The sequence below is a fragment of the Camellia sinensis genome, chromosome 5, assembly GCF_055761805.1.
Source record: "Camellia sinensis isolate YWXY chromosome 5, ASM5576180v1, whole genome shotgun sequence".
Taxonomy (NCBI): Eukaryota; Viridiplantae; Streptophyta; class Magnoliopsida; order Ericales; family Theaceae; genus Camellia; species Camellia sinensis.
The window spans coordinates 198,110,892-198,125,219 of NC_138965.1; the positions used below are offsets into that span (position 1 = coordinate 198,110,892).

At 40.2% G+C, this 14,328-nt stretch overlaps 1 protein-coding gene across 1 annotated transcript; it reads left to right on the forward strand.

The window, feature by feature from the left end:
• The first annotated feature begins 9,684 nt into the window (after positions 1-9,684).
• On the forward strand, positions 9,685-13,434 carry LOC145792002 (uncharacterized). The gene is made up of 3 exons (XM_082872476.1): positions 9,685-10,938; positions 11,044-11,139; positions 12,208-13,434. The coding sequence occupies exons 1-3, from the start codon at positions 9,685-9,687 to the stop codon at positions 13,432-13,434; spliced, it is 2,577 nt and encodes an 858-aa protein (XP_082728602.1).
• The last annotated feature ends 894 nt before the right edge of the window (positions 13,435-14,328 follow it).

A 14,328-nucleotide genomic window follows, 5' to 3' on the forward strand; every position in this document is an offset into this window, starting at 1 on the left:
GTGACACTGCACTTATCACTACGTTACTTTGGAAGCCTTGTGTTATAATCTTTTGAGATCTAAAGGTTCTAAGACTTTGAAGAGAGGTTATATTGACTCTTCTGATTTCCTAAGATCTTCATTGGTTATGGCCCAAAGGACTCTTTGGTAATGTCACATTGACTTTAGCCCCTAAAGTAAGGCCAACCTTGTATATATAATGAGCTATAGTCCATTTCAAAATTAGGACATAACGCTCTCCCATTTCTAGGATGTATGATACCGCTTGTTTGAATAGTGAACCCTAGATCATTTTAAAAGCGTAGGAAAGGATAACCTTACCCTCCATAGGGGTGTTTGTTCTCTTTCATGCTATGTGTTATGTACAATATATTGGATCTATACAGGGTTTCTCAAATTCAAGTGAGTGGTTTAGGCATTTCAGTTTGTGGGGTTCAGTGTGTTTTTAGTGAGGGCATAATTGGAAGTTCCGTTTTGTTTATGTAATTGGGAAGTGACCACCTGTTGATTGCACGGGCTTTATTTTGAATGTTGTCGATGGCCCACACTTTGACTGGCAATTTGAGAATGATTTTATTCTGAGTTCTGAATTAAGTATTGAGTCTAAGTTTGATTCCACCAAGTTTGTAGAGTTAGGATCATGCTCGAGTCATTCTAGTGAATCAGAGTCTGTTGATTTTGAGAGTGCTAACCTGGACATTTCTGTCCTGTCTAGGTCTTCTTTGTCATTTTCTTTTGAGTCTGTTGTCAAAAGTCTGTTGTCATTGCTGAGCCATAGTCACTTTTCAAATAAAAAAAAAAATGTCATAGAGTCTGCCTACTTCTCTGTGCCTTTAAATCATAGCATTGACCAAAGTTTTTTAAAACTTTTTCCAAAACTCTGATAAAAACAAAGAGGAAAATTTTCTCGGGATTTGTAAATTTTGATCAACTGAGAGGAAGAGAGGTGTGTTAAGCCTTTGAAGAATAAAATCATTTTTGTTAATGTGGGTACCGAGAAGGATCCTGACTTGGTCCAAATTGGTTTTATCTTGTCTTCATAAGAGTACGAGTGATTAGTCACTTTGTGAAAAGATTTCAAAAACTGTTTTTGCGCGGTCCTATGAAGACATGCCTGGAATTGATCTTGAGATTATACAGCATAGGATCCCTCTTGACTTGAGGACCAACCTCTTTAGCTTTCAAACCATGATTCAAAATATTCGATGATGAACCAGAGTGTGAGGCTTCCATAGCCGAAATGGAGGTATCCATTAAACTAGGGGCAACAAGGTCGAATGTGATCCAGATTTGAAACAGCCCTTGAACTAGGGGCAAAAGTGTGAGGCTTGCATAACCGAAATGGAGACTGCCTTTGAACTAGGGGTAATAAGGTACCACTCTTGAGAGGCTTGTTGGGTTGAAAACCCGGAAGGGCGACCCAGACAAAAGTTAGAATATAAAAAAAGGAAAAATAAAAAAAATGAAAAACTTGCAAGGTTGAAAACTCGAAAGGGCGGCCTTGGCAAAAGTTAGAGCATAAAAGGAGAGTGTCAATACCTGAGTGAACCTTAGCCAGAACTACATAGAGCCTGTGATGCAGATTAGAAACAGCCCTTGAACTAGGGGCAAGAAGGTCAGATGTGATGTAGATCGGAAACAACCCTTGAACTAGGGGCAAGAAGGTCGGACATGAGTTAGATTGGAATTAACCCTTGAACTACGGACAATGATGTGATTTTAGATTTGAAACAACCCTTGAACTAGGGGCAAAAGGTTGGATGTGATCAAAAAGTTAAAAACTGGATTGTTTCCCAATGAAGACCGGAAAAGAAAGGCAAAACCCAGAATTTGAGAGAAGAAGGACAATTGAGTTCCTATCCGCTACACTAGGGGCAAATGCAAGCCCAATTAGCCTAGTCCCTACATCATCATATCTAATGGTCAAGTGTAGCAGTCGTTCATAGATGGCCTAGAGATTTCACAACCAATCAACATGGACTAGCTAAAATGAAAATACCACCATCGAGAGGCTTGCTGAGCTGAAAACCTGAAAGGGCGACCTAGGCAAAAGTTAGAGCAAAATAGTAAAAAATAGAAAAAAAAAATGAAATGAATGAAAATAAAAAAATTGAAAAAAATATATATATAGAAAAATGAAAAAAAAAAAAGCTCGCAAGGTTGAAAACCCGAAAGGGCGGTTTTGGCAAAAGTTAGAGCACAAAAAGAGAGTGTCAATACCTGAGTAAACCTTAGCCGGAACTACGTTGGCCTGATTCCTATATTTAGGATACGTAGGTAGCTTCATCTTGAAGTTCGGCCCCATCTTTTTTTAACTCATTCATCTCGTCCATGTTTGATTGGTGTATCTTTAGTTGACTTGGCTTTCCTATCCGTGTTTGCTTGATTTGTGTTTGTTCTGCTCAATTCAGTTGGTTCGATTCGGTTCAATTCGGTTTGGTCCAGTTCCGCTTGGCTTCATTCGGTTCGGATTGGTTCGGTTCGGTTCGGTTATCACCATTGCTACGACAGAACCAATTCAGGATTATCTGGTTCGAGGCTATGCATCCCAATGGTTGATTCCATGTTGGTTGGGTAGTGGCCATTTGCAAAAATAGGTTTTGATTATTTTGAATGAAGCTGACTGATTTTCTCAAAAATTATTCTATTTTTGCAAAACCAGACCATTCTTTGGACTTAAAAAAGGGAAAATTTTCAGTGCTTACAGCTTAGCTTACATGATTTCAAAATAGAAAATGGAATAAGTATGCTAATCTAACTCTCACGTTGATCAAAACATTTTTACAAAAAAAATCAAGAGACAAAAAAGGGTCAAGGCAATGAACCAGGGGCATAGTCAAGTTAGAGATTCTGTCTTCTCTACCGTTTGAGTCAACTATTCAGTGTATATAAGTGTGTATTCATACCAGTTAAGGTAATTATACCAGTCAGTGTATATAAGTGTGTATTCATACCAGTCAGTGTATATAAGTGTGTTCCTTTCATACCAGTCAGTATATTTATACCAGTCGGTGTATTCATACTAGTCAGTGTATATAAGTGTATTTGGAACTTTTTACTTCGTTCTTCTTTCGTTAAGTCATTCTTTGATTCAGTTCAGTATAGAATCAATGTTCAATTCAGAGTTCAAAATTCAATCACTCTCAAATTCAATCAAACAAAAATGTTTTCAAGTTCAAAGTGATATGCCAGTCACGCCATCGATGTGCAAAAACTAAACTGGTTTTATTGCAGTCAGGGGAGGACATCCTTGATCACAGAGACACAAAACAAAAAACAAAAAAAAACACGAAAAAGACAAACTTTTAAGATTCCAGCAGTGGCCAGGCTGTGACGGATACACGCCAACTTTCCGTACTGATACCTTCTTTTCTCGATTCTTCCACTGATTATTTATTCTTGCCTTCATTTTGGGAGGCTTTTAAAGACCCTGCCTCGGTGTCTACAAAACTGCCAAAAGAGATAATCCCTCGCTGGCCATCAAAGGTAATCCCATAACGAGCTACGATGGTCACCTGCCGTTTCAACTCCTTGATTTGTTTTTTCAATCCGCTAATTTCCCCTTGAGAATCTTTGTACATACGTTGAAGTAAAGAAAGTTGTGCATTCAATCGATGCACCTCACACGTTCTGTTCTGCAGTCGACGGGACAAGTTGGAGACCGCAGTCATGGTATCCATACATGACCTTAGTGTATATGAGTTTGCTTCGATGTCAGACTGTGCCGCCATGATTTGTTCAACTAACATCACTGGAAAGTTGAAAACAGGAGAAGGAGGAGGAGCCCGTGGTTAAGGTTCAGGGGAGTCAGAATCGATTATCTCTATCGTGGACTCGTTCAGGTCTGGAAAAAGAGTAAGAGAACCGTGTGAATAGGCCATGGCAGAGGAGAGTAATGCAAAAGAAAAAGGTTGCAAAATGGTGGCAGAGAAAGTTTGCAGGCTTTTGCTCTGCCCTCTCTCGTAGGCCTCAACTTAAGAAGAGGATGAAACCAAAGAAGAAGACAAAGAGAGAGGAAGGCCGAGATGATCATTGACAATTAGGGCAGGATTGGATAGCCTGTTGGTCAGGCGCCGCAATTATTGAAATCGCGTGACAGACACGACGCTCGAAGAAGATGAAGGAAGAGAGAGTGAGACAAGAATAGAGAGACGTGCATGAGAGTTGTATATATATGTGTGTATATGTATTGTACATCTATGTATTATATATATTTGTTTGAATATTTGGTCATGAGAGTGGCTTGGGGTCAGTGGTTCGGCTCAGTGGTTAAGAATTGAGGGGCTGAGCTTGAAGTCAGAGGTTTAAGCCCCCATAGCGACGAGTGTTTCTTTTGTTTTGTTTTGGTTTTATGTATATATGTCTCGTATACCTACATATTACATATATATATTTGTTTGCATTTTTTGTCACAAGAGTGGTTCGGGCTCAGTGGTTCGGCTCAGTGGTTAAGAATTGAGGGGCTGAGCTTGAGGTCAAAGGTTTGAGCCCCCATAGCAACTAGTGTTTCTTTTGTTTTGTTTTGGTTTTATGTATATATATATATATATATATTTGTTCGAATATTTTGTCACAAGAGTGGTTCAGTTCAGTGGTTGAGAACTAGGAAACTAAGCTTAAGATCAGAGGGTCGAACCCCCGTATCCATGCATTTTTTGTTTTTCCTTTCTTTTTGTGTGTTTTGTGTATGTATATATCCGTATGTCTTTGTATATGTCCCTACATATCTGTATATATGTATATCTGTATATGTATATATATATATCGTATGTACATATCTGTGTGTATTTTTGTCTGTATATGAATATATGTATACCGTATATTCATGTCTGTGTATATTGCCGTATCTATATGTATTTTGTCTGTACATGGTATATGTATACGGTATTTGGTTCGAACATACAATTCCTTCTTTCATTCTGTGCATCTATCGCACAACAATCTTATTTCGAGCATCTATCGCACAATTCCAATTCAATCGCGCTGTTTTGCGCATCGCACTGTCTTGTGCATTTCAAATCAATCGCGCTGTCTTGCACATCACACTGTTTTATGCATTTCAAATTCAATCGCACTATCTTACGCATCGCATTGTCTTGTGCAATTTCAATTTCATCGCACTATCTTGTGCAATTCAAATTCAATCGCGCTATCTTGCGCATCGCACTATCCTGTGCATTTCAAGTCAATCGCGCTATCTTGCGCATCACACTATCTTGTGCACCCTGACTCGCACTGTCTTGTGCACCTGCATTGCGCTATCCTACGCATTCACCCATATCGCACTGTCTTGTGCACTCATATAGCACTGTTTTGTGCGTTCATTCACCTACATTTGCACTATTTTGTGCATTTATTTTGTATCGCACTATTTTTTGTATCATACATCACACTGTTTTGTGCACCTCACTCGCACTGTCTTGTGCACTCCCGGGTCTAGGAGACCTTAAATCCTCTAGAGGTGCAATTCTTTTGGTGTTTGTCGTGCCCGAATGACTTCAAGTGGTCTGGTATAGCCACTTGGTTGTGTTTGCAATGAGTTCCTAGGAGACCAACTGCGACAGTGGAAACTAGAGTTCGAATGGCCGAGGCCTAGTACGTAAATGTTTATAATTTTTGAGACTAAAGTCTGGTTTAAATACCCAAGGGTGTATCCCCGGCTTGAAATCTGTATGGCAGCCTCATAGGTTGAGGTAGCGTGTATGCACCTCAATTCTAGATACTGAACTAACCTAGTCTGTCACCCCGTTAGAGAATAGGGAAAGTTGTGAATATAATAAAAAAGAAAAGCGGCATCCGTGGCTTCTATATGTAGAGATTACCCCTTATCAACAAGAAATCATTCTACCATTCTTCCACTCGTGTGAGACGCGTTTGGACTTTGAATTTACTTTTACTCCTTTCACGTGAAACGTGTTAGAATGTGACGTTTACTTGGTTAAAACCTTCCCTCTCTCCGTATGAAATACGTTGAGATATGTCTGTTGGTTACACCATTATCATTCTCTTCAGTTAAAACCTTCCCTCTCACCGTATGAAATACGTCGAGATACGCCTGCTGGTTACACCATTGTTATTCTCCTTAGTTAAAACCTTCCCTCTCTCTGTATGAAATACGTTGAGATACGCCTATTGGTTACACCATTGTCATTCTCCTTGGTTAAAACCTTCCCTCTCGCCGTATGAAATACGTCGAGATACGCCTGCTGGTTACACCATTATTTTTTTACCTGGCTAAAACCTTTCTCATCTCCGTATAAAATACGATTAGGTACGCCTGTTGGTTACACCATTGTTGTTCTCCTTGGTTAAAACCTTCCCTCTCTCCGTATAAAATACGTTGAGATACGCCTGTTGGTTACACCATTGTCATTTTCCATGGTTAAAACCTCCCCCTTCTCTGTATAAAATATGGTTAGGTATGCCTATTGGTTACACCATTGTTTTTCTACCTGGTTAAAACCTTCCCCCTCTCCGTATAAAATACGGCTAGGTATGCCTGTTGGTTACACCATTGTTGTTCTCCTTGGTTAAAACCTTTCCTCTCTCCGTATAAAATACATTGAGATACGCCTGTTGGTTACACCATTGTCATTTTCCCTGGTTAAAACCTTCCCCCTCTTCGTATAAAATACGGTTAGGTACGCCTGTTGGTTACACCATTGTCATTTTCTCTGGTTAAAACCTTCCCCCTCTCCGTATAAAATACGGTTAGGTACGCCTATTGGTTACACTATTGTTATTGTCCATGGTTAAAACCTTCCCCCTTTCCGTATGAGATACGGTCAGGTACGCCTATTGGTTACACCATCTTTCCTCCTCTCGTATGAGGCGCGTTAGGATTGCAAATCGGTTAAAAACAGCAGGTGATCCTGTCTGTTTACACCACTTCTCCTCCTTTCGCATGAGACGCATTAGGTTGTTGATTTCACTCGGTTAAAAACATCAGGTGCGCCTGTTGTTTACACCACCACTTCTCCTCTCGCGTGAGACGCTTTAGGATTGCAAATTGGTTAAAAATAGCGGGTGAGCCTGTCTGTTTACACCACCCCTTCTCCTCTCGTGTGAGACGCGTTAGGATTGCAAATTGGTTAAAAACAGCAGGTGCGCCTGTCTGTTTACATCACCCATTTTCCTCTCGCGTGAGACGCGTTTGGTTGTTGATTCACTCGGCTAAAAACATCAGGTGCGCCTGTTGTTTACACTATCTTTCCTCCTTTTGCGTGAGACGCGTTAGGTCGTTGATTCACTCAGTTAACAACATCAGGTGCGCCTGTTGTTTACACCATCTTTCCTCCTTTCACGTGAGACGCGTTAGGTTGTTGGTTCACTCAGTTAAAAACATCAGGTAGGCCTATTGTTTACACCATCTTTCCTCATTTCGCATGAGACGTGTTAGGATGTCGATTTCTTTTGGTTGAGGTCTTTCCTCTCTTGCATGATCATAAGTTTTTCAAAAATAATTGGCTTTGCATAGCGTATAAGTCCAGTTCTCAAAATCTTCATGCATATCATTAGCATCTTGCCCATGAACTACGCTAGTTTGATTCCTTGCAAAGAGATACGTAGGCAACCTTCGGGTTCAACCACTTATATTTGCATCTTGTTTGTTTGCCCAAGTCTTACGGCCATGTCAAAAGGGTCGTCTTCGGGCTTTGACATTCACTCACGTCATGAAATGACTTTGAGCTCTGTCAAAGAGGGGCAACTGTAGACACCCCATTTTGACCGGCCCTAAGACTTGGGCACTTTCTTTTGAACACCCCATGATGAAAGTCGAAATATACTATTTTATGAATTTCTCAATAGAAAATATCAAAAAGCTTTAATTCTAAACTTCACCCATATTGGCCAAATTATTAATTTTATAGTATTTTATAATTTTATGTGTTGTACATAGTTTTTGATGTTTTTATCTAAATTGGTATAAATAAATTTTGATATTTGATAAAAAAGAAAATGATAAAATATATATATATATATATAAAGAAAGAAAAAGAGGATGAATGAGTGGGGAGATAGAGATAAGATTTTTGGTGAGGTTGTGTGGGGTGGTGGAGAATAATTATTTTTTAGAAAGGGAGGGAACATGCATGGTCAGGGGGGAAAATAATCAAAAATGAGAAGAGAGCAGGTGAGAAGTTGGAAAATATTAAAAAGAGAGAGGGACAGAAAAGAGGGAGTGGGTGGTGTATTATTTGAGGGGAGATAATTTGAGATTGATAAAAAAGAGGAGAGTGGTGTTCATGAGTAAAGGGGGTTAGACTGAGTGGAGATATTATTTTAGAAGATGAATGGGTGAAAGGGGAGGGGGACTGACGAAAACAAAAAAAAATATTCAATTCTCTCCCTAGTTTCCTGGGGCTTTCTCTCTTGGTTTCTATGTAGCTGCATTTGATACAGAGTCATACATACAGAGGGTCATGTAGCTGCATTTGTTTGGAGAGGAGAGACACCACACAGAGACAGCACACACAGACACTCAACACTCTCACACACACTACACACACACACCATACACCCACATTCAACACACACACACACACACACAGCATACCCTCATATACATTCAACACACACACAGCACCATTCGCACTCCACACACACGGCACACCCACATTCAACACACACACAGCAGCAGCTCCTATCACACATTCAACACACACACAGTCGAGAGATACTTAACACACACACACGCATGAGGCAACACACGCCACTGCTGCTATCACACAAAACACCCCCGTTGCCATCACACACCACACCACCGTTGCCGTCACACACCACACCACCAATGCCGTCACACCCCACACCACCGCTGCCATCACACACCACACCACCGCTGCCATCACCATTCACACACTGATACACAGACCGATCATCAACCTCTCTCTCTCTCTTTCGGTGTAGGCATCTTTTTGAAGTTGAAAAACCGACACACACAGACGACCAAACCCAGCTTTCTCTCTCTAACAGAGCTCTCTGACTCTCTCTCGATAGCTTTGACAAAAAATACACACACTAATATACACACTGCTACACCATGCACACAACACATGCATACACAAGCACACACCACGCACACCACAACACACAGCTCTCATCTCTCTCTAGTTGGGTCTCTCTCTCTCTGCAACGTACACGGGTTTCTCTCTCTCTTTGAGGGGGGCACCCGCTCAATCTCTCTCTCCCTACAAGTCTTTGTTTGATGATGTTACTGTTAGAAATCAAGCTATTGTTAATATAATAATACCAGCTGCATGCTTATATCATTAATATATATTTAATATATATATTAGTTAGTGCTTCTCCATCAGATGCTTTGTTGTAGTGCTTTGCTTAGTTGTATAGGTAGTGCCTTCTCATCAGATGCTTCGCTTTCGGCTGCTTTTTATTTCTATATGTTTTCTTTCATGCTGTAGTATCATAATGATGTTGTATCAGCTCTCCTATATAATGGAGCCTTCTCTTCAGGTTTAATACACATTTTGAATTACAGAGCATATTAGCTCTTTCAATCACTCTCTCAATATTTCTTTCATGGTATCAGAGCAGGTGTAATCCTGTCTCATCATTTTCGCCTCTTCAGTCAGTATTCGAGTTTTCTGTTTTAATTTTTTTTTTGTTTCTCTCTTCTACTCAAATCTATTCTTCTATTTCATGCCTAAATACGGTCCAGCTTTTGGAATGGCTATCGACTCATCCTCCTCTTCTTCTGATATTATCATCTCATCATCTTTATCCTCTCATCAAATGGAAACCTCTCATCTTCCGATCACCGCCCATAAACTGAATGGGCAAAATTATTTGCAATGGTCTCAATCCATATTAATGTTTATACGGGGAAAGGAGAAAGACGACTACATCACCGGAGCCTCATCACTACCAGAAACCACAGCATCAACCTACAAAAGGTGGATAGCTGAAAATAACATGGTCATGTCGTGGCTCGTCAACTCTATGACCACTGACATTGGCGAAAATTTTCTGTCATTTGATACTGCCAAAGAGATCTGGGACATGGCAAAAGAAACGTTTTCAGACAAGGAAAACACATCTGAAATCATCCAGCTTGAAAGCTCCCTCCACGATTTACGTCAAGACAATCTTACGGTAACTGAATATTTCAATACCTTTACTCGTCTATGGCGTCAACTTGATACGTTTGAGGTTCATACCTGGCTGTGTGTTGCTGATGGTTTGTTGTATAAAAAGATTGTCGAAGGGAAGCGTGTGTTTACATTCTTGTTAGGATTGAACACAAATCTTGATGAAATCAGAGGCAGAATTATGGGAGTAAAACCGCTACCTAGCCTTAGAGAGGCATTCTCTGAAGTCCGTCGCGAAGAAAGCCGGAAAAAACTCATGATGGGATCCCATCAACAATTGAATATGGCAGAAAGCTCGGCTCTTAAGACTCAATTCGCTTCTATTGACAACCGTCAGAAAAATAAAGGAGGTAGGCCTTGGTGTGATCATTGCAGAAAGCCGGGTCACTCGAGAGAAACTTGCTGGAAGATTCATGGAAAGCCAGCAGATTGGAAGCCACGTCAGCCTCTTGAGAAAGAAGGACGAGGTAATCATGTAGGTACAAATGAACTATCACCACAACTTGAAGCAAGCCCTTTCACCAAGGAGCAAATGGAGATGCTCCAGAAACTACTACAGTCACAATCTGGTTCGTCTTCCAACCACATCATTGGATCCGGAACCTTGGCTCACAAAGGTAATTCTTTGAACGCCTTTACTGTTGGTAAGAAACGTAAAAAACCTTGGATTGTGGACTCAGGAGCATTTGATCATATGACGGGAGATGCAACAATTTTTGATACATATAGCTCATGTCAAAATAATTTAATGGTCCGAATAGCAGATGGTTCACTATCAAAGGTTGCCGGTATAGGTTCAGTTGTGCTGTCTAGGAATCTTATTCTCAACTCTGTTCTCCTTGTTCCTGACTTGGACTGTAATTTATTGTCAATTAGTAAACTCACTAAGGAAAAGAGGTGTGTTACTAATTTTTTCTCCACTCATTGTGAATTTCAGGATTTGGATTCGGGGAAGACGATTGGCAATGCTGAGGAATGCTCTGGACTCTACATCCTTAAGGAACGCCACTATCCACAGGAACAACCTCAAACGGTAATTCGTGGTAGTTCTTTTTCGGTTTCGTGTCAAAATAATGATAGAGCAATTATGTTGTGGCACTATCGCTTAGGTCATCCTAATGTTATGTATCTCAAGCATTTATTTCCTTCATTATTTAAAACTCCAAAACCTTTTGATTGTGAAATCTGTCAATTGTCTAAGCATGTACGGTCCCATTTTCCCATTCAATCCTATAAAGCGTCTTGTCCATTCTCACTAATTCATAGTGATATCTGGGGTCCATCAAGAATAAAAAATGTAACTAGTACTAGGTGGTTTGTCTCATTCATAGATGATCATACTAGATTAACCTGGGTCTTCCTCATGAAAGACAAATCTGAAACAAGCCAAATCTTCAAAAAATTTCAAATTATGATTAAGACACAATTCCAATCAAAAATCCAAATTCTAAAGTCTGATAATGCTCGGGACTATTTCAACTCCATTCTAGGAGAATTTTTAGCCAAAGAAGGGATAGTTCACTTAAGTTCATGTGTTGACACCCCACAACAAAACGGCATCGCCGAACGGAAAAATAGGCATTTGTTAGATGTTGCTAGATCGCTAATGTTTTCCACAAATGTTCCACAATTCTTCTGGGGGGAAGCTGTTCTTACAGCAGCCTACCTTATCAATAGGATGCCATCTAGGGTACTACAATTCCAAACTCCTTGTCAACTTCTCCTAAAATCCTTTCCAACTACTCGCCTCATCTCCACCATCCCACCAAAAATTTTCGGGTGCTCTGTCTTTGTTCATATCCATCAACAGTATCGAAGTAAACTTGATCCCAGGTCGCTCAAGTGTATCTTCATTGGGTATTCGTCACATCAAAAAGGGTATAAGTGTTACTCTCCGGTCACAAGGAAATTCTACAATTCCATGGATGTCACATTTTTTGAAACCCAGTCTTACTACCCTAAAATCGTTATTCAGGGGGAGACTCCAATCCAGGAATATCAATTTTGGACCCTTGAGTCATTCAGTGAGCCATCCATCACCACCAAAAATCCCACACCTCCTGAGTCATTGAATTAATCTTTACCTGTCAAAAATTCCGAGTTCATTGTTGACTTGCGGGATAATGAGCACATCCAAGAGGAAACGGAGGAAGGAGCACTTTCTCAACAATCCCATGAGGCTGAACCGGGTTCTAATCCAAGCAACATTCCAGGTGACAATCTTCCTCTCACAGATAGTACTGATAATTCTGAGTTAGAAAATAGTATTCTTAATATGCCCATAGCTTGGAGAAAAGGAGTTAGATCATGTACTCAGCATCCCATTGGGAACTTTATTTCTTATGATAAGCTATCACCTTCGTTTCGTGCCTTCACTTCTAGCATCACGGAGATACCCATTCCTCGGAATATTCAGGAAGCTTTCAAGTATCCGAAGTGGAAGGCGGCAGTCAATGAGGAAGTTCGGGCTCTGGAAAAGAATGGCACTTGGGCAATTACTGATCTTCCAAGAGGTAAGAAACCAGTTGGGTGTAAGTGGATTTTCACAGTAAAGCACAAGGCAGATGGTAATGTAGAATGTTATAAAGCTCGGTTGGTCGCCAAAGGATTCTCCCAATCCTATGGCATTGACTATCAAGAAACCTTTGCTCCAGTTGCTAAGCTCAACACTGTTCGTGTACTTTTATCCTTGGCAGCTAATCTCGATTGGTCACTTCACCAACTTGATGTGAAAAATGCCTTTCTCAATGGTGACTTAGAGGAAGAAGTTTACATGGACATTCCTGCTGGACTTGAGACGACATCAAATTTCAACAAAGTTTGCAGACTCCGAAAATCCTTGTATGGTCTCAAACAATCTCCCAGGGCCTGGTTTGAACGGTTCACTAAGGCAGTGAAAGGTTACGGTTTTGTTCAATGTCAATCCGATCATACATTATTTGTGAAGCACTCCCTAGGAGGGAAATTGGCAATTATCATTGTTTATGTGGATGACATAATTCTAACAGGTGATCATGAAGAGGAAATTGGCTTACTTAAAAAATTCCTAACAAAGGAATTTGAGATTAAAGATCTTGGAAACCTCAAGTACTTTCTTGGAATGGAGATTGCTAGGTCAAAGAAAGGTATAGCAGTCTCACAACGTAAATACGTTCTAGACTTACTGAATGAAACAAGGATGCTAGGATGCAAGCCGGCAGAAACACCTATGGACACAACTATCAAACTGGAAGAAAGTGACGGTAGTGCACCAAGTGATAAAGGGAGATCTTGTGGGAAAACTCATTTATCTTTCTCATACAAGGCCAGACATCGGCTTCTCTGTTAGTGTGGTCAGTCAATTCATGAATAATCCAATCGAAAAACACATGACTGCTGTGATCAGAATATTGAGGTACCTAAAAAGGACACCGGGAAAGGGTCTCTTCTTCCAAAGAACAACAAATAAAAAAATTGAGATTTTTTCAGATGCAGATTGGGCAGGTTCATTGACCGATCGAAGATCAACTTCTGGCTATTGTTCGTTTGTTTGGGGGAACGCGGTTACATGGCGAAGCAAGAAACAGTCGGTGGTAGCCCGTAGTAGTGCTGAGGCAGAATTTCGTGCTATGGCACTAGGTGTCTGTGAGGGAATCTGGTTGAACAGGCTGTTAGAAGAATTACGGGTTCCATCTGAGCATCCCATGGTTTTATACTGCGACAACCAAGCCGCCATCAATATAGCTAAGAATCCGGTTCATCATGATCGAACTAAACACGTGGAGATAGATCGACACTTTATCAAGGAAAAGATTGAAGAAGGAGTTTTTCAAGTCAGCTACACTCCAACAAACTGTCAAAAGGCTGACATTCTCACAAAAGCTCTTGCTCGAGTTAACTTCGAAGATCTGACGGAAAAATTGGGATTGATTAACATCTACAACGTAGCTTGAGAGGGAGTGTTGGAAATCAAGCTATTGTTAATATAATAATACCAGCTGCATGCTTATATCATTAATATATATTTAATATATATATTAGTTAGTGCTTCTCCATCAGATGCTTTGTTGTAGTGCTTTGCTTAGTTGTATAGGTAGTGCCTTCTCATCAGATGCTTCGTTTTCGGCTGCTTTTTATTTCTGTATGTTTTCTTTCATGCTGTAGTATCATAATGATGTTGTATCAACTCTCCTATATAATGGAGCCTTCTTTTCAGGTTTAATACACATTTTGAATTACAGAG